The sequence below is a fragment of the Solanum tuberosum genome, unplaced genomic scaffold (genome assembly GCF_000226075.1).
Source record: "Solanum tuberosum cultivar DM 1-3 516 R44 unplaced genomic scaffold, SolTub_3.0 scf00177, whole genome shotgun sequence".
Taxonomy (NCBI): domain Eukaryota; kingdom Viridiplantae; phylum Streptophyta; class Magnoliopsida; order Solanales; family Solanaceae; genus Solanum; species Solanum tuberosum.
In genome coordinates, this window is record NW_006239101.1 from 968,909 (window position 1) to 993,495 (window position 24,587).

The window sequence follows — 24,587 nt, forward strand, 5'->3', positions numbered from 1 at the left end:
ACTTTGATTTTGTGAGTATCCAAGAAAAATACATGGGCTGGAACGAGGTTGCAATTTATTTTGGTTATAAGGCCTTAACCAGGGATAACACAAACAACCAAAGACCCGAAGCTTGGAATAGTTTGGTAGTTTGCCATACAGTCGAAAATAGGGAGACTGGTTCTCTAAAATTTTGGTAGGTAAACGATTGATCAAGTAGGCTGCGGTAGTAAAGGCATATGACCAAAATTTTAAAGGGAGACTCGCATTGTGTAATAGGGTGATACCTGTTTCAACAATATGGCGATGACGACGTTCAGCGGTTGCATTATGTTCAGGGGTATGTGGAGGAGTGAGAAGGTGAGAAATCCCATTGTCTTCAAAGAAGGATCGAAGATGGATAAATTCGCCACCATTGTCAGAATAGAATGAGATGATGGGCTTTTGAAAAAGCTTTTCTACAACTTTCTTAAATTTGGGAAATATAATGGATACATCAGATTTTCGTTTTATGGGAAAGAACCAGATGTATTTCGTGTAATGATCAACAAATATTAAATAATATTGAAAACCATCTATTGAAATTTCTGGTGAAGGACCCCAAACATCCGAAAAAATGTATTCCAAAGGAGCATTGCTCTTTATTGTAGAGTTGTAGAAAGGAAACTTATGCATTTTACTGCATTTACACGAACTGCAAAAGAAGGATTTTTCTAAAGAAGATGAAATAGCTAAAAGCTTGAAAACTTGACGAAGAGTGGGAGAGGACGAGTGACCGAGACGTCGATGCCAATTGGAAGCACTTGCGGTTGTGGTGGTGGTGAGGGCTTGAGGAGAGGTTGGCGATCGAAGAGATGAAGGCCATGGATAAACACCGTTTTCAGGTTTCCCTGCTAGTAGAGGCGCCCCCGTGCAAAAGTCCTTCACAACAAACGAATAAGGTGAGAACGTGACAGAGACAGAATTATCATTACAAAGTTGATGAACAGAAATAAGGTTCTTTTTCATCTTAGGCACACATAAAACATTGGATAAAGTTAAAGGCCGAGAAGATGAAGGTAAAGAAGCAGATCCTGTATGGGTGATTTTGTGTTCTTTACCATCACCGAGCATAATGTCTTCAGTGCCATCATAATCTGAGTGAAGGGACAGATTGTGGAGATCTTGTGTGACGTGATGCGACGCACCAGAATCAACAAGCCAATTTCCATCATTGCTAGTGTTGTGAGTTGCATAGTTAGCATGTGACTGTTGTGATTGAGACGGAGCATTATTTCTTGTATGTCCATCGGATCCAGATCCATTGATTAGAGAGAGAATCGCTAATAATTTTCGGCATTGCTTCACGTGATGACCAGGCTTGTCACAAAGTTGGCAAGTAACACGAGGACGGTTTCTGTTGGTGTTTTGACCAGCAAGTTGAGCACCAAAATTGTTGGAAGCAGGTCTATCCGTAGGATTCAAGTTGTTTCCAGGACGTGAAGCATGATTGGGCCGAGAGCGGTTGTTGTGAAGCAATGGTTTAGCAGCAAAATTTGCTGTGATTGGAACTGTGGTAGAGGAAGATGAGCGAATGAGATTCTGCTCAAAATCAAGAAGCTTCTCATGAAGTTCTTCAAATGTCACTGGAGTTTCTCGAGCACGTAGAGCTGCAGTGATAGTGTCATATTCGGCTGGAAGTCCATGAAGAGCATGAAGGAAGAGCTCATCCATTGAAATCTGAATGCCAGCACAAGCTAAAGTGCTGCAGATTTGTTTGATTTTCTGCAGATATGAAGTAATAGAGAGATTACCCTTTTTCAAGTTGCTTAGAGACTCTCTAAGACTCATGATACGAGCACGCGATGGCTTCGCATAGGTTGCCGTCAAATTTTGCCAGAGAGCATAGGAAGATTTGGCATCAATGACAAAGGGAACAATATCAGAAGATAAAGAGGCAACAATGGCACTCCGAATGAGATGGTCTTGTCGCTGATGAAAAGGAGTGGCTGTTGAACTTGGTGGTTGTTCAATAAAATGAAGAAAATCATATGCAGTGAGGATGGTTTCCCACTGGTATCTCCAGGATTGGTAGTTTGTATTGTCGAGCTTTAGAGGTGCCTGAGCAACAACATTGATATTGATCAACTGCTCATTGCTATTCATGGTGAGAATTGTGGGAGAATTTGGTACAGATACAGGAGAAGATGTAGCTGGGGTGTTCTCAGTGGAGGCATTGGTTGAAACCATTGTTAGTGGCAGCGGAAAAGACACAAATTCTCAAGGGAAAAAAAAAAAACGCTGTTAAGCTTTTAGGCTCTTGATACCATATAAACTTTACTGCTGGAGAGAAGAAGTATGTGTTTTATTAATATGTATGTGTATTTATACAAGAGAGCAAACTACAAATAAGGAAAGAATCAACTACTAAAGGATTGTGATCTTCACCTAATTATAATAGAAACTAAATCACTAATGAGATACTAAGATATGGAATATCAATCAAGAGATATCCTAATATCAATCAAGAGATATCACTAATATGGCTTCTTCATCTTCTTCATCACACGTAAATTTCTTCTACTTTTCTGTTTTTTTTTTTATCCTGTGCTAACTAATTATGTACTGTTAAAAAAATTTAGAGTTGGAGTTGCGTTTGATTATACTTTTTGCGATGACCAATTTGATTTATTTACTTCAAACATACCATCAAAGAATAGTATAGATAGCCACCTAACATTATTAGATCACATATACGAGCTACTACATATTATTATAAATATAGAGTATATTTTTACTTTATTTGAAAATTTTGAATTTTTGAAGTTGGAGCCGAAGATGAGTTGTGTTTGGTTATAGTTTTTGCAAATGATATTTGGTTGTTTGCATGTACTTTTTATAGTGAAAAAAGTGGAAAATTTTCATGGCCTGGATCCTATCAGGTCCCTGGTTAACCACTTCTTTGTCCTTCAGAACTTCAGCCAGTGTTCAGGGAATCGTGAAGTGGAAAAAAGTGACAAGACGCTCGTTTCATTGTAGTGATGAGCAATTTAAAAGAAAATAGAGACTATATATAAGCATATGTTCAAATTTAAAACTAATAGTAGATATACAAAATCCTCTTAATATTTAAGAAAACTAATCATGTTAATAATTACTATAAACACTAAAATTATTAATCATTGTTAATAAAAAGAATCAGCAAAAGCATAGGAAAATAGCAAAAACAGAGTTGTTTCTTAATATATTTGTTTCTTATAGTGGTTTGTTTCATAGGATAAAACTGTGAAACTTATAATTTGTTTTCATGGTTTTAGTAGTGATAAATTAGACTTAATTGCAGATAGCAAGTGGTTATGTGGAAGGAAGCATTAGAATCTGGAATTCCGAGAAAGGAATATGTAAAACCACACTGAATGGACATAAAGGGGCTGTGACGGCCCTTCTTTACAATAAGCTTGGATCATTACTAGCATCAGGAAGCAAAGATAATGACATTATTTTATGGGATGTGGTGGGTGAGACTGACCTGTTTCGTCTTCGGGGACATTGTGATCAGGTTCATACTATCTTCAAACTAGCTATAAAGTACTTTCATTTCTCACTTCATCATGTTTTACTTTTAAATTTCTAATTTTGTTCCATTGCCATCTATGTTGCAGGTTACTGATGTTGTTTTCTTAGGTTCTGGCAAAAAACTGGTGACGGCGTCTAAGGACAAGTTTTTGAGGGTATGGGATCTTGATACTCAACATTGCATGCATATTATAAGTGGCCATCATACCGAAATATGGTCCATAGATATTGACCCTGAGGAAAGATATTTAGTCACCGGTTCTGCTGATCCTGAACTTCGTTTTTACACTATAAAGCATGATTTAGCTGATGGACAATTGATTGCTAACAAAGTAAATAAGGACTTGCCTCCTGAAAACAAATGGGAAGTACTTAAGTCATTTGGTGTACTTCAGCGGCAAAGCAAGGATAGAGTTGCAACAGTGAGGTTTAACAAGTCGGGAAACCTGCTGGCTTGTCAAGTTGCAGGGAAAACGGTGGAAATATTCCGTGTGCTGGATGAGTCTGAATCTAAACGCAAGGCAAAAAGAAGAATTAGTAGAAAGGAGAAGAAAGCTGCCAAAGAAGGCCGTGAGGCAACGGAGAAAGGAGAGGTGGATATTGGAGCTGAAGGAGGTAGCAATCTTGTTGTTACAGTCCCTGATATCTTCAAGCTTCATCAGATCCTACGGGCTGGAAAGAAGATCTCCTTAATTTCTTTCTCCCCAGTTACTCCAAAGAATTCACTGGCTACCTTAGCTTTGTCTTTGAACAATAATGTATTGGAATTTCATGCATTAGAAAGTAGCTCAATTACTAAATTGAGTGCTATTGAGCTTCAAGGGCATCGCGCTGATGTCAGAAGTGTTACTCTCAGCTCAGATAACACTCTTTTGATGTCTACTAGTCACAATGCAATTAAAATATGGAACCCTACAACTGGTTCTTGCCTCCGCACAATTGATTCAGGATATGGTCTCTGTGGACTATTTGTTCCGGGCAACAAGTATGCTGTCGTTGGTACAAAGGGCGGTACTTTAGAAATTATCGACATTAGAAGTGGTACTTGTGTGGAAGTAGTGGATGCCCATGGTGGTGCTGTTCAGTCAATTGTTTTAACTCCAGATGGGACAGGTTTTCTCACTGGCAGTGTAGATCACGACGTTAAATTCTGGGAATTTCAACTGGTGCAAAAGGCTGGTGAAGTGCGTAATCTTACTTTCTCTGGCTAAATTACTCTACACCTCCATCTTTCTTAAATTTTGCAAACACATTCTTGTTTTTTGACATGCACTAGTTTCTGCTTGGATAAAAGAACTTCTATTCCTGCTGGTGAATAATGACGGGCTCTATTTATCGACATACAGGAGTATAAGCATTTAACTGCAGCTCCTGTAAGGAGCTTAAAATTGAATGATGATGTTCTAGTCGTAGCTGCGAGCCCTGATGGTAAATATGTTGCTGTTGCTTTGTCGGATAACACAGTAAAGGTAACAGTCTAACTTATTTGAATTGTCTATGTTTTGATTTCTGAAGTACATCTTTAAATTTAGAAATTTTCATCTCTTGGCTCCTTTTTTTGGAGTTTGTTACATACAAGTTGTTGCCTTTTCAAAAAAAAGAAGATGGTGGATGGAAAAATTATATGGTATTTATATTTTGAGAAACAAATGCTGCTTGTCCTATCAGTTTTTAAGCCTTTTGAAATTGAACTTTTCAATGTTATACTTAATAATTTCCCGATATTTTAGTGTTACTGTCCTCTGATATGGATCTTGTAGTGAGACGTTGCAAGATGAAATCATATGTTTTCTTCTTACGACCTATGGTGTTGGTTCATTAAGAAAGACATGCAATCTCTTGAGTTCTGTTACTTATAAGGTAGGAAGAATAACTTGAATAACTTATCTTATTACTCAACAAATACAATGATATAAATACATAAGGAGACTAAGTTAACTATGGTAACTAGATAGCCAAATCCCTATAAATCAGCTATGCTAATATATACACAATCACTAATATATACACAATCATATACAAATCTGTAGTGATTCTGTAACACTCCCCCTCAGTTCCAAGTACTCAAAAATCTTAGGGTCCTTAGTAAAAATCAACCTGCTGCCTAAAATATATTGTCGACAAGCTTAGACCCATTTAAACAGCCTGGAAAAGGTTCGAGACTGAGACAAGATCCTCAAATCAGCTACCAAATTTTCTGTCTTGCTTGAATTCTAGATTGATTTCATTTCACTGTTAAAACTTTTAAATCAGTTTGTTTTTCTGTTGCATCATCATATTTAGACCTAATAGTTATGATGTCCATATGTTTTCAGGTCTTCTATATGGATTCACTCAAGTTCTTTCTTTTGCTCTATGGTCATAAACTTCCTGTATTCTGTATGGATATTTCTTCAGATGGGGATCTGCTTGTAACTGGCTCCGCGGACAAAAATGTGAAAATTTGGGGTCTAGTTTTCGGGGATATTCATAAGTCACTTTTTGCGCATGCTGACAGGTGCCTTGATTACATCATTAACTATTACAACTAGGTAAAATTTTACAATTAACAAATGCTGATATTCTATTTTTATGGCAGTGTTATGGGAGTTAAGTTTGTGTGCAACACCCATTACTTTTTTACTGTGGGAAAAGATCGTCTAGTGAAGTACTGGGATTCTGACAAGTTTGAGTTGCTTTTAACCCTTGAAGGTCACCATGCTGAAGTTTGGTGTCTTGCGATTAGCAATCGTGGGGATTTTCTTGTAACAGGATCACATGATCGTTCCATACGACGTTGGGATCGTACTCAGGAACCTTTTTTTATTGAGGTATTATATTTTGTGTTTGAAATACTGCATCAATTTAGACAGTTCAAGCGAATAATTTATTAAGTTGATACTTGGAATTGCAGGAAGAGAAAGAAAAGAGATTGGAAGAGATGTTTGAATCAGATATCGACAATGTATTTGAGAATAAGTATGGACCAACGGAAGAAATTCCAGAGGAGGGAGCTGTGGCATTAGAGGGGAAAAAGACTCAAGAAACTCTTACTGCCACAGATTCTATCATTGAAGCATTGGACATGGCAGTTGCAGAACTGAAGCGAATTGCTGAACATCAGGTTTCCTTTCCTTCTTTGGAACTGGGTAATTGGATGTGGAGGGTAATACGTGCCTAGTTTATTATTGTTTGTATAAAAAAGGAAACTGTTATCATACATTTCGGCATAATAATTTCTTGAATGGCGAATATTGTTTTTACATGTAGGAGGACAAGTCAAAGGGTAAAGTTTCAGAATTCAGACCGAATATTCTCATGCTTGGGCTTTCTCCTTCTGATTATGTTCTTCGTGCATTATCTAGTGTTCGTACTAATGATCTGGAGCAAACGTTGCTGGTAAGTCATTATTTTCTACGTGATTGATTTCTATTGCCTCGTTGAAGAAGAGGATTCTTCTTAGCAGTACAACTATAACAATGTCTGACTTGACTGTCAAATGACTTAAAAATAGATCAAACTCTTCTTCCCGTAGTGTAGATAAGACCATTTGAGGATGGATATGCGTGATAGTTTTCACTAGATATATAATCAAGTAATAATCGAACTTCCTGCTTTACGTATGGACACTAGTATATTTCTGTTCCTAGAGCCTATCTGTGGTTGAAATGCAGTCTATTGAATGCAGAAGGTTGTGTGACATCTTTTGCACAAAACTTAACTGAGTTTACATGGTTGTGACTTGTGTGGCTTACTTAAACTTTGTATCATGCCCTGAATCTATCCGCTTGGACAGCATCCCAAATGAACTTATGTGACCAAATCCTACATCACGCGTCACCCTGAAAAGAAGACTTAGGATACCCCTAGATTCCTACATCATATCATCTAGCCTGTGTTAGCGTCTTGTAGAATGACATCATTTGAAAACTTAGCTTTTGCTTATTATAATCGCTCTAATGGTTATATATCTCACTACGATAATGTAGTATCCTACTCAATCCTACAGAATCCATACTTCCAACTTTCCAAGCTTTACACGTCTTAACCTTTGGTATCTCTTTGAATTTGTCTTTCAATCGAACTCAAATGGTTTGTATCCTGTCAAATTTGCTTTTGTCTGTATATTTATGATTATATTCTTGCAGGATTTACCCTTTTCTGATGCTTTGAAGCTTTTGTCGTACCTGAGGAGTTGGGCCTCTATACCAGATAAGGTCAATATTTCCTTTCGAGTTTATATTTCAAGGCAAATATTGTGCTTGAGCTTTTGAAAACAAAATAATTGAATAGAATCTTGTCATATTAAGTTCAATCTCCGCGCAGAGTAGAGAATGGGTAGTTTCACTCATCAGGAGCAATCAACAATTTTTTCCTCATTTTTGTATAAAGTTAGTAAGTCTAGGAGGGTAGAGTACGTAGATCTTAAAGAGGTTTCTGATAGACCCTAAGCTCAAGGAAGTTAAATTTTTGCACGTCAACATCAACTAGGTAGCATTATGTCTTCAAACTTGTAATTGTACCAAGTATGCTTTGCTTGAATGAAGTTCCTATCTTGTTGTTTACAAGCTATGTCCAGTCTTGAATTTCACCGATAGTTATCCTTTTACTGTTGTTGCAGGTGGAGCTTGTTTGTCGTGTATCAACATTACTATTGCAACTTCATCATCACCAGTTGATTTCAACTGTCTCTGCCAAACCCCTAGTGATCCGTCTAGAAGACGTTCTCCCTCCAACAGTTAAGGTAAGTTTGATGAGTACATTTGCTACGACTTCTTTGAGAGATTTTATCAACTGTTCAATCATGTCCACGACTTCCATTCTAATATCGTTTTATAAACTAAGATTGTAAATGGAAAACAAATAGTGGATTCTATATTTTGACATGAATTAACGTCTGACTACCACAGGAACTCAAAGATATCATCGGTGTCAACCTTGCTAAATTGTATCATATCAAGGTAGCTCGTCTTTTGTGATTTTGATTTTGTCTAACGTCTTTTCCAAGTTCATAAGGATGTGTGATTAGACTATTTCTGTCTGTTTTCCTCAGCAATTAAAAGCTTCAAAGTCGGATGATGTATCTCAAGATGAAAGGACTAAATTATTAGAGATACGCTCACACAATGCGAAATGTATTGAAGCAAGGGAAGACACAAAACAAGAAAGGAAGAGAAAGAAGAAACAACAGAAATTGGATGGAGGACATGTTTGGTCCTGACTTATTATTACCTCAGCTACACTTTTACACTTGCATTTGTAGTTTTATAGTCATTTTAAGATAAATATGTGTAATTCCCTGAAGTAGGATCTTGGAAGGGTAGAATATATGCAGACATCACCATAGACCCTCGACTCAAGAAAAAACGATCCACAATAATATATGAAGAAATATCATAAATGAAAACAGTCCTGGCAAAATACAAGAGTAAAGGTTGGTACATACATAACATAATTTGTATTTTGTACTTATAAGGGTGACAAATCATTTACATTTTCGTACTTTTTACTTTAAAAATTAAACTCTCCTTTAATTATAAACAACAAATATTCTTCCCTTTTAATCCTAATTGACTTTTTAAAATGACTATAAAACTACAAATAATAAGTCAGGACCAAATATGTCCTCCATCCAACTTCTTCTGTTTCTCCTTTCTCTTATTTTCTTGTTTTGTTTTCAATATGTTTCGTGTTGTGTGAACGTATCTCTAATAATTTAATGTTTTTATCTCGAAATACATCATCCGACTTGGAAGACATCAATTGCTTTCGAAAAGAAAAATAGTCTAATAAAATAATATTGATTTTTTTTGTCTTCGATTATCAATCGATATTAGTTTCTCTATCGCTAATATAAACTATAATTTTAGTAATGCATCGCATTGCCTCAAATCTTTATCCTGTATATGTTTTTCTTTGAGTCTTTTGTTTTTCTTCTTTTCTTTTATGCGATTATTCTAAAATTTTAAAAAAAAAATACTCCCCTTTCAAAATAAAATTATAGTTATGAGTCGGTGAGTGGGATATAAGAAATGAATCTTCTTTAATTTAATTTTATTTGTAGAGTTCATATTTACATGATATATATTGTTTTTTTTGTGATGTTAAAAAAAATATGACAAATTTGATAAAAGCCTTAGTTGAGTTATTTTATAAGAGCAAAACATTAAGTTGAATTATCTTATTGATAATATATAAAGTTGAATGACTTTGCTAAATAATTATTCATAGTTGAGTGACCTTTTGAGATATTTACTCTATTATTGTTCTATATTAGTTTAGCCTTGTTGATATTATATTAAGGTTTTTTTAAATGAGGCCAACGGATATTTGAGCTAATATGACAGTGGGTTAATTGTCTTTATGACATTAATCAAATATTGATTGTGCCTCATTGGCACAGATTTGAAGAATATATGGTAATTAAGTCTATAGCCTTTATGACATTTATATTATATATTGAATGTGCATTGTATGCACGGATTGAGTCTATTACATATGTATCTATATATAGTGTCTTTGGGTGCTTGAAAAAGAAGTGCGGAAAAGAAAAGCAAGTAAAACTTTTCTATCGTTTTTTTTTTTTTTTGGTAAATTGTGAAAAAATTATCATAATAATGTGTACATACTCCAAGGAATCATAACCTAAATGTTATTCATCCCGAACTTCAAAACGAGTAAGCACAAAACAACAACTTTCTGAACTAAACTACTACCCTTCATAGCTTTTGTAGAGCCTTTAATAACTTGGTCGATCCTTTCAATTATCTCATTCTTTATCTGTGCAACAAATATTGCTTTTGTAGAGCCTTTAACTTGGTCGATCCTTTCAATTATCTCATTCTTTATTTGTGCAACAAATATCTCTGTGTTTACATTTGCTCTTGAATTGTTTCCAATTCCTAACCCTCCATGTGTAAAGATCCTTGCCCTCAAAATAGTTTTTGTTAGCTCCTTCTGGAATTGTCTCCACTGTCTCTCTTTTATCCAATGTAAGCATGTCTAGTCCTTCTGTACTCTGCATTCGGATCATCTTTTCAGCTCTTCGTGCACTCGCTTTGTCCATCTACATTCAAAAAATATATACTTATGGACTTCTCTTTGTTATCATCACACATATAACATATTGTATCTTCCACCGGAATATGTAGCTTGTTTATTCTCTCTTTTGTTAACAATCTATTATGTCTTGTTAGCCATAGAATAAATCTGTGTCGAGGTAGTAGACTAGTAGAATAAAGCTCCACACCAAATCAGATTCCTTTATTTATATATACATATACATATATATAATAATTGTTTTCGATGAATTAGTATCACGTGATAGGACAATATTTTTGAGGGTATTACTATATAAGAAGAGGGAATAACCAACCACCACAAGTCAACATGTGTTCCAATAAGAAGAGGGAATAACCAATATATTTATAAAAAGAAATGACATATAAAATGAAATGGAGAGAGTATTAGTTTTTTGAAAATGGAAAAGGACAAAACACATATAAGATTAAAAGACATATAAAAAAAAGTTGGTTTGACTCTCAAACATAAAAAGTAACATATGTTATTAAAAACTTTAATAAAAAGTACTATAATTTACAATAAATAATAACTTAAAATATCTACAAGACAACAAAAAAAAACACTAATTTTTGTACTGCTTGTGTCACATAAATTAGGATTGGGATGATTTTAAAATTTTAATTTTGGTTATACATTATAAAATAGCCGAAAAATTGAATGATATAATTTTTTTTTAAATAACCGAATGAATCGTCCTATCGATAACCCTAATGTTACTTCTAGATATAATTTTTTTAAAAATAACCGAATGAATCGTCCTATCGATAACCCTAATGTTTCTTCTACTTTGTTTATTTTTACTTAAATTTAGAAAGATATGCTTCATTTTTACCTTCAATCTTATCGCTACATTTATTTGCTATTTAAAATTGAAATTAAAAAGACAAATGACAAATAAGTTTCTATATTAGCTCACTTATGCTTTACTAATTTTATAACAATACATAAACTATACTCATATATAAGTGGGAATAACATGTGGGCCCCTTTTCCTCTCTATTTCACACCTTTTCAATTTGCCATGCATTTAATTACAATATAATTAATAATTTAAAATTTTTTTACTTACTATCTTATAAGAGCCTACAAACAAACTATACATTATATGTTCGAAAAATTCTATAAACCACAATAACTAACAACTTAAAATATTCAGTTATATATTTAAAATGACGTTAAAAGTACTATAAATCACAATAATTAACAACTTAAAATATATTTTTTTTAGAAAATTTTTTGTTGACTCTTGAAATGGTATCAGTGACACGTGAATTTGAATAGATGGAACAATATATATTATTGAAAGTTAACGATACTATAAGTTATTCGAAAATGACGTTAATGTTTTTTATAAATTATAACAAAGTAGCAACTAAAATATTTTTGAATAAACATACAAAATATTAGTTGGCTAGCTGCAATGTATTTTCCGAAGGCATTTCGGAACATTAAAAAAGGCCATTTTGAAAAGAAACTAGAGTATTTTAATTTAAATTACTGCATAGCTTTTTCTAAATGGTGAGACCAACTTTAATTATATTCTTTAATTTTAAGTTCAAACCCTTAAGTTGTAGTTTTACTATTTTAAATATCGATAATATTTATGTAAATTTTGTAATCATTTTGAGTAAAAATTAACAATCGATAAAACAAAATTCTTTAATGATGGATATCAAATAGGTCTCTTCATATTTTATATAAAATCATTCAATTTCATATGATTTAAAATTTATTACTATAAATAACATTTATTGAGTATTTATTTTACATTTAATGAGATTATTTAAAATTGTTTAACTAACACCGCTTAAATAAATAAATTTATAAATAAATATTTGGTCCGTGCATACAAAAATTAAAATAATTAATAAAAATTACTTAAAATGATCAAAGTTAATACTTATATTTATCATGTATTCATTTTTAGAGTTAACATGAATGTTTACTACCATATAAATATATATAATTTATTCAAATTTAAAATTTAAAACTATTTATTTAACATCAATTAAAAATTAACTTTTAAATAAATATTGGGCCCGTGCTAGCACGGGCTCTTCGTCACTAGTTTAGATTATAAGTGACCATCATAGTGAAATATGGTCTATAGCTATTGAAAAGATATACGATCATTTGATACTTGACCTTAAACTTTATTTTGATACTATAAAGCATGATTTTGTTGGACAATTTATTGCTAACAAAATAATGAGAAGTATTGAAGTTAATAAAATGTTTACCACGTGTTTTCAATATATTATCTTAGATGTTATCGTAACAATATTATTTATTGCTACAAAGATTTTGAATAATTTATTTTAAAATTTTAAAATGTTTATGTTAAAAAAGTAGATAGTTTTTTTTTATAAATAGATTTTGTATTTTATTTAACGATATTTAATATAGTCAAAGAGAACCATCATAAAATTCACAATTAAATTTTTTCAAAGGCCCCAGAATTTAGGAACCTTACCCTTGAACCACCCCTTATATTATGGTTTAGATAATGGATAGTTTCAGTACTCAATACCAATTAGTAAGATGCTGTATTTTTAGATACAAAAATTAAATTATTAGAGATACAATCATACAATGCAAAACATATTGAAATTAAGGGTAGACATAAAACAAAAAAAATAAGAGAAAGAAGATATAGAAGAAGTTGGATAGTAGACATGTTTGGTCATTATTTATTATTAACTTAACTACACTTATACTTTGATATTTGTACTTTTATATAGACATAATACATAAATGTGTTGTTTAATTTGGTCTCATTTCACATATATGCCCTACAACTTTGGATGAACACAAGTAGAACTTAAACTTGTATAAAATTGACTAAGTAGACACACGAGTCCTGCGTGACATAATACACGCATGACACCACATATGACACAAATTGTCATGTAGGATGCCACATAAGACGTATCCGTCTATTTGTTCAACTTTACACAAGTTTATGTGTCTACTTGTGTAAATCCAATATTAAAAGATATAAACATAAGTTTGAAGCTAAATTAAAAGACATATTTATGTATTATGCCTTTTGTATATGCCTTCACTGCTTAGTTCCATTTGTAGGAGAGTGGAGTAACCATTTTGGTCATACAACTTTTACAAGTATAATTAAGTTATGATATTAAATTTGTATATAATTTTATTATTAAGTTATAAAGGTTCATATAGACCTACTTAACAATTGTTTCCTTACACAAATCATATTGAATTGCAATCTTCATGAGAAGAGAAATTTGAATTTTAAGTAGCAATTTGTAGTGTTTGAATGTAAATTGCATGTTAGTAATTGTGAAAAAAAAACTTGTTCTCTTATATTTTATGAAATTTCATGATTTTTAATTAGGCAATTTGTACGGTTGTCTAAGATTTTTTTTTGGCTATAAATAGTCACAATAAAATTTAATATTTAAACAAAAAAGGGAAAATGGTTTGAAAAATACTTCAACTTTGGCCGAAATTGCTGTTACGATACCAAACTTTATGGAGGATCTTTTCCCCCCTGCACTATTTAATAGTGTATTTTAAAGGTATATATATGCCCACGTGAACACATTATTATTTAAAATAATGCAATATTTATGATGTTCACGTAGACACATATATACCTTTAAAATATACTATTAAATAGTACAAGGGTAAAAGGTCATTTTCAAAGTTTGATATCGTAAGAGCAATTTCGACCAAAGTTGAAGTATTTTTCAGACCCTTATCCCAACAAAAAATAATAAAGGTACGTGTTTGTTTTTTAAATAAAAAAAGGGCACCTTTTAAATATGATTAAAAAGTGTTTTGAAAAGCAAAAAACATACGACATAAAAGTTTTTTCTTACGAAGAATTTAACATAGCACCATTGTGTTAGTAGTTTATCATTGAGTCAAAATAATGTTAATTTCTCGGTTTATGCTACTCTTAAGGTGAGAAGAAGTTAATTGATTTTAATCATTTTAAAAAAACAAAATACATATTAAGAGTTTGACCGAATTTACACAACATATGACTAACTATGATCTCACCATAAAATAAATTATATTTCAATAAACAGTTAATACTTTATATATTTTTTTAACTCTAATATTCTTTCACAACATTTGTGACGTTTGATTATATACCAACAAACAAATTATAATTTCAAATCGAAAAATGAATAGTCATTTTTTACGTTTCGTTTTGAATTGTTTTTTCTTGAGTCAATTAAGTCACGAATTTTTTAAAACCGTTCAATTTAACCTCAAGATAAAAATAAAGTTTTTTTAGACTCTATCCTACTCATATCACACAAAAATTTTGGTACAATCTGTTGCTTCGTTGGCATTGTACCTTTCTTTTTCCTTCTATAACTCTCTTTTTGGGGATTTTTTCCCTCTGTTTTGGCGATCTCTGTTATCCCCATCCTAAATTCATGGCGTCTTCCAGCTCCGGCAACTCTGTTCCTGCCGCCGGTAACCCCCTTTTCAGACTAAGAATTCTTTTCTTTTTGAGATTTGATTAACTTGTTTTTACTTTTGGGTTGTTGGGGTTGTGTTATATAGAGGCAATTCAAGTTAAAAATTCAATCTTTTTGGTTTTGGATTGGTTTATTTGTTCTTTTGGGTTGTTGGAGTTGTGCTATATAGAGAGGCAGTTCAAGTTAAAGATTCAATCTTTTTGGTTTGGATTAAGCTATTTGTTCTTTTGGGTTGATGGGGTTGTGCTATATAGAGGCAGTTCAAGTTAAAGATTCAATCTTTTTGGTTTGGATTAAGCTATTTGTTCTTTTGGGTTGATGGGGTTGTGCTATATAGAGGCAGTTCAAGTTAAAGATTCAATCTTTTTGGTTTGGATTAAGCTATTTGTTCTTTTGGGTTGATGGGGTTGTGCTATATAGAGGCAGTTCAAGTTAAAGATTCAATCTTTTTGGTTTGGATTAAGCTATTTGTTCTTTTGGGTTGATGGGGTTGTGCTATATAGAGGCAGTTCAAGTTAAAAATTCTATCTTTTTGGTTTTGGATTAGTTTATTTGTTCGTTTGGGTTGTTGGGGTTGTGCTATATAGAGGTAGTTTAAGTTAAAGATTCAATCTTTTTGGTTTTGGAATAATTCATTTGTTGTCTATTGTGTTTCCATTATCGCACTATATTGCTACTGATATTGTTTCTTTCTTGTTAGACATTGCACTTCTTTTCTTATTAATGGCTATGCTTTATTCATTGTTTTCTTCTTCTTTTACTTTGGTTTGATGCACTTGAGTCGAGGATCTTTCGGAAACAACCTCTCTACCTATGAGGTAGTGATAAGGTCTGCGTAAACTTTTACTCTACCCTCTCCAGACCCCACTTAGTGGGATTTCACAGGGCATGCTGTTGTTGTAGTAATAATTCATTTTTTCTTTTGGGTTGATGGGGCTGTGCTATATAGAGGCAATTCAAGTTAAAAATTCGATCTTTTTGGTTTTGGATTGATTTATTTTCTTTTGGGTTGTTGGGGTTGTGCTATGTAGAGGCAGTTCAAGTTAAAAATTCAATGTTTTTGGTTTTGGATTAATTTATTTGTTCTTTTGGGTTGTTGGGGTTGTGTCATATAGAGGCAGTTCAAGTTCTGGTGTCCTCATTGGCGGATGATTCACTTATTGTACGAGAAGCATCAATGGCTGCTCTAAAGGAGATAACTTTCTTGTATGTACATTTCCGAATTATATGTTTCCAAGTCTTTTTTCTTTTCTTTTCTGGGTCACATTGAATTTATTGTATTTTTTTTTCTTTCAGAAATCCACTTCTGGTTCTTGATTGTTGCCTAACAGTATCAAGAGGTGGAAGACGGGTAATGTTTGTTCATTACTTACATTTTTATATTGTATGTGAATGATTGGGTGGTGTAGTTTTCTTAATTTGGGATTTTATGGATTTCAGAGGTTTGGGAATATAGCTGGTTTGTTTCAAGTGATGTCAGTGGCAATTCAAGCTCTGGATAAAGGAGATGTTGATCATAATTATTTGGCAAAGTTGGCCAAAATTGCCACTTCTGAGGTGATCTCAACCAAGGTAGAGGACACTCCATTATGTTACTCTCTCTGTTTTAATTTGTTTGTATTACTTCTCTTCCTCTTTAGTCCGTTTCAAAAAGGATGCCTTTTTCCTTTTTTGTCAACTCTTTAATTCCAACTTTCCAAGCGGCATCGGTAAGAATACATGATTAAAGGATATTTTGGTACATTTAACATATCTTTAATTCTTTAATGTAAGACTGCAAGATTCAAAAGTCCTTTTTATTTTCTTAAACTCCATGTCAAGTCAACCAGCCAAACAAATTGAGAAGCGGAGGGAGTACTAAAATTTATGCTACAATTTGATTTAACAGTTCAGGAAGGAGCTACGTCACCATGCTCACTAATCAAATGCGGATCCATCATTTTAAGTGTTTCTGTGACATGGGTGCAAATGTAGCATATCTATGTATTTTTGAAATATTGTTGACTATTTATATAGAGGTTGAGGAGAAAGCAGTGGGCAGTGGAGGGAGCCAGAACTTCCACTAAGGGTTCAAATATATAAAGAAGTAAACAAAAGTAAACACACAAAAATGCCAAGGGGATTCAACATCTACTATATATACGTAAAAAGTAATTTGAACCATGTATACATAGTGTAATTTTTCGCCAAAGGGGATTCGGATGAACCCCCTTTCCTCCACCTGGCTCGGTGCATGGCAGTGGGTTTGAATGAACTTGCTGTTGGACCCCTGCATCTATTTGTCATGAACTAGGAATCAACATGTAGCAGTTTAGAGTTCCGATTTAGAGTCTTTGGTAGAGATTGCTTATTTTTATATATCCTCAAGTTATAATGTCTCATTATTGGAATATCAAATGTAATGTTTTGCACACCGGTTGTTCTCTCTTGTTCGTTCCCAAGGATTGGCTGGACTTGTGATGATCATAACTACTAGTTTCCTGATTCCTTGTTGTGGATTTATTGGTTTTATCCACCATGATTCTGATTGGTGTTGGAGTCAGTTCTCTGTCCATGTTGTTTGGTGTGGGAGTTATACTTTGTTATTTGTATACAGGGTGTCAAATTTACTTCTTTCATGTCCCGTGCAATGCTGGTAGTATTCATATTACTCTTAACGGTTAGTTCGATCTCATGATAGGAACTTAACGCTGACTGGCAAAGAGCTGCAGCTGGTGTACTTGTATCAATTGGTTCACATATGCCGGATCTGGTGAGTGTGTTTTTTCTTTTTTCTTATGAAAATAAATTTTTAGCTGAGGGAATGTTATCTGTGCTTTCTAGGGAATGTTATCTGCGCTTTCTAGTTCCTATCTTCTTTTGTTTCCTTGTGCAATGAATTTTAGAAGAGGGAATGTAATCTTATGAATATGTATTTTATTATTCATGTTTCTTTTTTCTATGACTATCACTAGTATCTATCAAAGCCATATTTTGAGAAATTAAGAGCCTTATGGTAGAGTACTAGAGTTGATTTTGTCATAGCTTGCCGGCACTAAGCTGAGGAATTTTCAGTCTAACTACTAAAAGGTGCTGTGGAACTCTTCAATTACTCAATGCTTTTCATATTAGCTCTGTTGCATTTGTGCATCAGCTCATTTAAAAATTTATAGTGTTAAGAGAGAGGTTTTATTGGATTCTTTTTAGATCTGCAACTTAGCATATCATTTTCTGACCTGGTTCTTTGTCTTGAGCCAAACGTGTGAAAATATGTGCTGACGGATGGTGGTGAAACTCGAATTTAGTACCTCTATGCAATTTAATACACGGAGAGTCGTGAAAAGGTTTAAACTGTTAGCGATGGAGCACTTTTATTTATTTGTTTATCTATTTTTGCGACATGATAGGGTGTCTGATTGGGTATAAACCGGCATACATGAGATTATAGAATGTGTATTTCCTTAATGTTTGGTAGGATGTTTTGGAAGAGAGTTTGGAAGGGAATTAGTGGGTTGTGGGATGAATTTCTACAACATACTAAATTAGAGGTTAGAAATGGGACTGGATAATGTTTTAGACAGTTTTTTGGAATGGAGAAGAAAGCTTATTTTGAAGGAAATTGAAGTCATTTTTCTAGAGTTAAGAACAATTGTTTGTGTAACTTATATTTTTGGTGTAAAAGTAGCACAATAGAAGCGCATGGATCAACATAGGGGTGGGCATGGTATGGTATATACCGAAATACCTTACCATACCAAAATTTTTAATACTGTGGTTTTGGTATTATGATATTTGGTATGGTATGTGGTATACATTTTAATTTTTTTTGGTATTCGGTATGGTATTTGGTATTCAGAAACAATAAACCGAAATATCGAATACCATACCGAAGTATATAGTTACATAAATAACTCTCTCTGTCCCAATTTATGTGACTTACTTTCCTTTTTAGTCAGTCCAAAAAAGAATGACACATTTCTATATTAAGTAACAATTTAACTATAAAAAGTCTATTTTACCCTTAATGAAATGACTTACAGCCACACATAAATTTCTGTCATTCATTTTGGACCACAAAATTTAAAAGTCTTCCTTTTTTTCTTAAACTCCGTGCTGAGTCAAAGTACCTCACATAAAATGGGACAGAGGGAGTATATATTATTAAAATACTAACAAATATGCAACCTAGTATTAGTATATACTAAATGCTTAGAAGTTGAAACTTTGACTACTCTATTTTGATTGAAATGTATTTGAAATTTGATTGATTAACAAACGGAGTTGTTTGTATTTTATTTTTGAATATATATTTCTACATGCTTAATCTATTAGTATGATACAATTGAGATCTTTTTTTTTAATTGTCGAAGTCATAATACTCTATTATACGAGCATATATTAGTCGAAGTTGAACAAACTATGGTTACGGATTTACCATACCGTAGAATACCGAAACCGAACTTCAAAATACCGAACCATACCGAATTGAATTGGTATGGTAATGGTATAATGTTTTAAAAATCGAATACCAAAATTACGGTATCGAAACTTTGAAATACCGTACCGTACCGTACCATGCCCACCCCTTCATCAACATTTGGATTTCTTGTAATTGCTGGGAGGGAACATGCAACTTATTTTGATTCGGAGATTGGTTAGTCATGAACTATTTATGTACCAGCTTGGTACTTTATTAAAATAACTTTTACCTGATGTTCAACTTCACTCACAAGTTCGAGTGACATAACTGATCTATGGTGTTGTAATTTACCCCCTATATAAAGAAAATGGATCTCACTATTATAGCTGGATGGAAATAGGGATGGGATGAACCATTCTAAATGAAAATGAGCAGAAGTGTATAACTTGGACAGCTACAGGCACTCCATGAATCTCTTTAGCATTTTGGGACTCAGTTGGATCATGCCCTGGTCGACTCTTGATTTACTACACTGCTGGTACAAAATAGGGCTGGGGAAAGTCTGTCAAAGTTTGGAATTATACTCCTCCAACCATATGGTGGTCCACATGGAATGGAAGTAGTGCAAGAATTTTTGAGGATAGAAACGAATCCGTTATTATAGTAAAATACTGATATATCTCCTTAATTTCCTTTTGGGGCAACATGACTTCAGTTAATGATGTAGAAGTCATAATTAAAAAAAAAATGATATTGAAGCCATGGTCGATTCAACATGTAAAGTAGCTGCTCTGTATTTACTGTCCAGCAATAGTCTTATTGCTGGAAATCAACAATACGGCTCTTTACTTGATTAGAAAACCAGCTTTCCATGAACCTGAATGGGGGAAGTTGGTTTGTGCTGATAAGTAGCTGATGACTATTGCTGTAGCGACTCCACAAAAAAGTGGTTTTATTTGACAGTTGAACTAGTTTGCTCTTAAAGGGATATTATGGGTTGACTTTGATTAGATGTTAATGAATGGGGAGGCTGTGACCACACTAAAAATTCATTAGCAAAACTGTGTTGCAATTTTCACATATCTCATACACTCTGAAAAACCTAAAACTATCATCGTCGTTAGTGCGTTGGAGTTTTGCATGTTTGTTCCTTATGGTCTTTAGAATATTTAACACCTTGACAATCAATGAGATCAGATGAAATTCTTTTCCAGCTGGTGCATTTTGAAGTTTCTTTTTAGCTGGTGCATTACCCTGGCAATCAATCATAGTTTGTACATTCTGTCGTAATTCTAAATGTTTATCTCAGAGAAAATGCTTCTTTTTGTTAAACCTACTCGTCTCACCCAGAGAAGTACAAAGAAGCAGATCATTACCTTCTTTGTGCTATGTATACTTTTGTGGCACAGTTTTCTGACAAATAATTGTATGTCTTTACATTTTCTTTCTTCTTGTTTTTTGATATTATGAACTTTTTTTGTTCTAGTTTTAATTCTTCAATTGTCTGTGGCAGATGATGGAAGAAATATTCCTCCATCTTTCAGGGTCAAATTCAGCTCTTCCAGCCATGGTTCAAATTCTTGCAGATTTTGCGTCATCTGATGGTTAGTTTTTGATTTGGTTGCAAATACTTTTGTGGGTCACTTTAACATTATGACCCAAGTCACTTATCTGATCTACATCTATGATATTTGAAGCTTTGCAGTTTACTCCTCACCTAAAGGGTGTACTGGCACGAGTGGTGCCCATTCTTGGAAATGTGAGGGACATCCACCGGCCAATTTTTGCAAATGGTAATAGATCCCAAAACTTTTTATGCTCCAACATTTCAAGAAAAGCTTTCTTGCTTTAAATTAGCATGTCATTCTCCTAAAAGAAGTAGGAGCATTTGCTATTGGAAGCTGTGACTTCTGAATTTTCCAGCCGGTTAGAATCTTATATTATTGTCATAGAAGCTGGTAAAATTTGCTTGGTTGGTGATTCCTGATGAGATGTAACAGTATGGGCTGATGAGGGTACCGAGGGGAGGGAGAAAGAGTTGTCTTTTCTCTAATTTTTTCCTTACTACATTCTCCTAATTGCAATTGTCTAAGATTCTGATAACTATGAGATAACACCTATGTGCTTTGAAGAGGTGAAGCCTATGGAGGAGTGAGACAATGGGGAATAGCAACGGGGATAGGGAATCAAACTGGAGTTAAGATGGCTCTTGATGAAGGAAGCTAGTTGCAAAAGGGGATAACAACTATCCCTTTAATCTGTTGGCACATAAAACTTATGAGCTATCAAGGGGATCAGGGAGTTCTTTTTGGTTTCTTTTGATTTTAGTAAGAGGAGACCACCAAATTTAGGAGGGTGCGAGCGAGGAAAATCTACAGGAAATTGTTCTCTTGTAGGAATAAGTGACATGTGAAGCTAACATTGAGGAGAGTTTCCTTGGGAATTGCTCTGTTCAAAAATGTTCTTTACTGTTCAACGACCCGCTATGACACCTTCCGCTAAAACGATTTGCACAAGCACCATAGTATCCTTCTCCCGCTATAGTGCCACCTTGGCTGCTATAGCGGGAGTGCGAAAGTACTATAGCCTCTCAGCTGCTCCAAGACCAGATTTTTCTTATTGCGTGCACTCGTAAAATGATTCCATGGTTTCCTAATCCATGTTTCCGAATATGCTAGTTAACAATGGATAGAATTGAGGGCCCAGACTACCCCTACAAGAGATTTCTCGATGTTGCGAGCCATGAGTGGTACAGGGAGATGTGGCGGATAGGCTTCTGTTTGAAGAGGGCTCTTAAGGTGAGGGGAGTGGCTGATTAGGCTCTCGCCTTCTACAATCAGATTCAAGAGTTCGGTTGGGTCCCTTGGTGGTAACTCTTCCTTTTTCAAAACGCAAGTGGGTGTTGGAGTTCTATGCTCATCTGCCTACGATCCTATGGGATTCCCCCAACCCTACCATCTGCTTCCGAGGGGTGGACTTCCCTGTGGATGCCCAGTTCGTAAATTTAGCACTGAGAGTGCGGAAGGTTCCTTATGATACCTACATGGCCAAGCTGAGGGAGACGAATATGACATGGTTGTGGAATACAGTAGTGGAAGAGAGGCTAACTGGTTCACCACAGATGGCCGTACCAGCCACTACTATTCGCCTGATGCTCGGAGGTGGTTGATATTGGTTGGTCGGAGAATTTGCCCATCGGATAACCTTATCGATGTGACCTATCCCCGGGCCGTGGTGGTAGCCTACATCATAGCTAGGATCTCGGTGAATGTAGGGGATCAAATTGTGGCAGAGGGGAAAGATTTCTACCGCGGTAGCAAGAACTCTCATTTCCTTCATGGCTTAGTGTCTGTACTATGCAGGCAAGCGGGGGTTCCCTTAGATGACACGGACTATGAGGTTGAGCATGATGGTGCGTTCACTGGTGATGAATGAACCTTTCTGAGCGCCTAAGAAGAGGAAGATGGACGAGGCGGGAAGCCTTCCTCTTCTTAGGCGCTCAGGAAGGCTCCTTCCTCTCCAGTAAGGGGTTGAACGCATCGTCATTCTCCACCTCATAATTCGTGTCATCTAAGGGCACCCCTACTTGCCTACATAGTACAGTAGTACATACACTAGGCTAGGAAGAATTGGGGACTTCTTGCTGCCGTGGTATAAATCCTTTCACACTACCATGATCTGCTTACCCATATTCACGGGGATCCCAACTATGATGTAGGCTACCACCACGGCTCGGGGATAGGTCACATCGATAAGGTTACCCGATGGGCGAATCCTTTGGCCAATTAGTGTTAACCACCTCCGGGCGTCGGATGAATAGTAGTGGTTGGTAAGGCCCTTTGTAGTGAACCGACTGACCTCTTCCCAGTATTTCTCTTCCGCTAGTGTATTCCACGGCCATGCCATGTCAGTCTCTCTCAGCTTGGCTGTGTGGGGATCATGAGGAATCTCCGACACTCCTATCACTAAATTCACAAACCGTGCATCCATAGGGATGTCCACCCCTCGAATGTAGATGATAAGTTTGGGGAATCCCATAGGACCGTAGCCAGATGAGCATAGAACTCCAACACCCACCCGCGCTGTGAAAAATGAGGAGTTACCAGTAAGGGACCCCAACCGAACTCTTGAATTCAGTTGTAGAAGGCGGGAGCCTATTCAGCCACTCCCCTTATCTTAAAATCCCTCTCTAGACAAAGGCCCATCCGTCGCATCTCCTTGTACCGCTCATGGCTCACAACATTGAGAAATCTCTTGTAGGGGTAGTCTGTTCTGTCCTTGTTAACATGTATATTTGGAAGCATGTGTTAGGAAACCATAGAATCATCCTAGGAGTGCATGCAATAATAAAAATATGGTCTTGGAGCAGCTAGGAGGCTGCAGTATTTCCGTTATAGTGACCAGGGTGACGCTATAGCGGGAGGGGGGGGTCTATCGCGCTTGTGTAGACTGATATAGCGGAAGGTGCCATAGCGGGCGGTTGCCCGCTATAGCAGCACCCGCTGTAGAGAGATGCTAGGTCGCTATAGTGGCCTTCATCTTCCAGAACTCCAGGGGGTCGTCAATGGTGCCCCTTGGCCCAAAAATCTGTTTTCGACAAGTTTTTCTACAGGTCAGTGTTCCTTAAGTTCTCTCCTACTTAAATATGCAAAAATCTAGTCATTTCGAGTCCTAAATCACTCCCGAATCTAAGTTCTTCATCAAGAACAAGCCTTCAACTTCCCCCACCATTTCGGACCCCTTTTTGGCCCTATTTCTCGTGATCCTCACACCCAGAACGTTGTAGTAGCGTTGTAAACGTAAGGGGAAGCCCCATGCTTTGGGAATTTCGACAATCAAGCAATTATTTTAAAAAATCAACCCAAACCCTATTCTACTCTGTTCAATTCGTAGCATGCAATCGTTTTTAAGCGTAAATGAAGTAAGGAGAGAAGAGTACACGTTTTTACCTTAATTTCGTCGCTTCCAGACACTTTGTCTGGAAGGAATTTGAGAGAGGTTTAAGAGTTGGAAGAGGAAGAAATGGACATGAAAACCCATTCCTCTCCTTATTTTTTCTGATTCGCGTCGAGCCGCTATAGCGGCAATAGTGCCGCTATAACGGGGTCCAGTAATATGTGCGGGGA

The 24,587-nt window shown here is 35.1% G+C and overlaps 1 protein-coding gene and 1 pseudogene across 3 annotated transcripts in view; both read left to right on the forward strand.

The window, feature by feature from the left end:
• The window catches only part of LOC102591926 (WD repeat-containing protein 3-like), an 11,475-nt pseudogene extending 2,492 nt beyond the window's left edge, over positions 1-8,983 (forward strand).
• A 5,938-nt stretch (positions 8,984-14,921) lies between these two features.
• LOC102585399 (protein SHOOT GRAVITROPISM 6) overlaps positions 14,922-24,587 on the forward strand; it is a 52,532-nt gene continuing 42,866 nt past the window's right edge. Inside the window, exons 1-7 of one of the 3 annotated variants that reach the window (XM_015311838.1) lie at positions 14,922-15,057; positions 16,178-16,268; positions 16,359-16,413; positions 16,503-16,634; positions 17,743-17,814; positions 20,975-21,065; positions 21,159-21,254. In XM_015311838.1, coding sequence (XP_015167324.1) covers positions 15,018-15,057; positions 16,178-16,268; positions 16,359-16,413; positions 16,503-16,634; positions 17,743-17,814; positions 20,975-21,065; positions 21,159-21,254 — 577 coding nt within the window. In that variant the 5' untranslated portion in view covers positions 14,922-15,017. The remainder of the gene's footprint in view (positions 15,058-16,177; positions 16,269-16,358; positions 16,414-16,502; positions 16,635-17,742; positions 17,815-20,974; positions 21,066-21,158; positions 21,255-24,587) is intronic. The other 2 variants (XM_015311836.1, XM_006354333.2) reach the window with 2 other exon arrangements.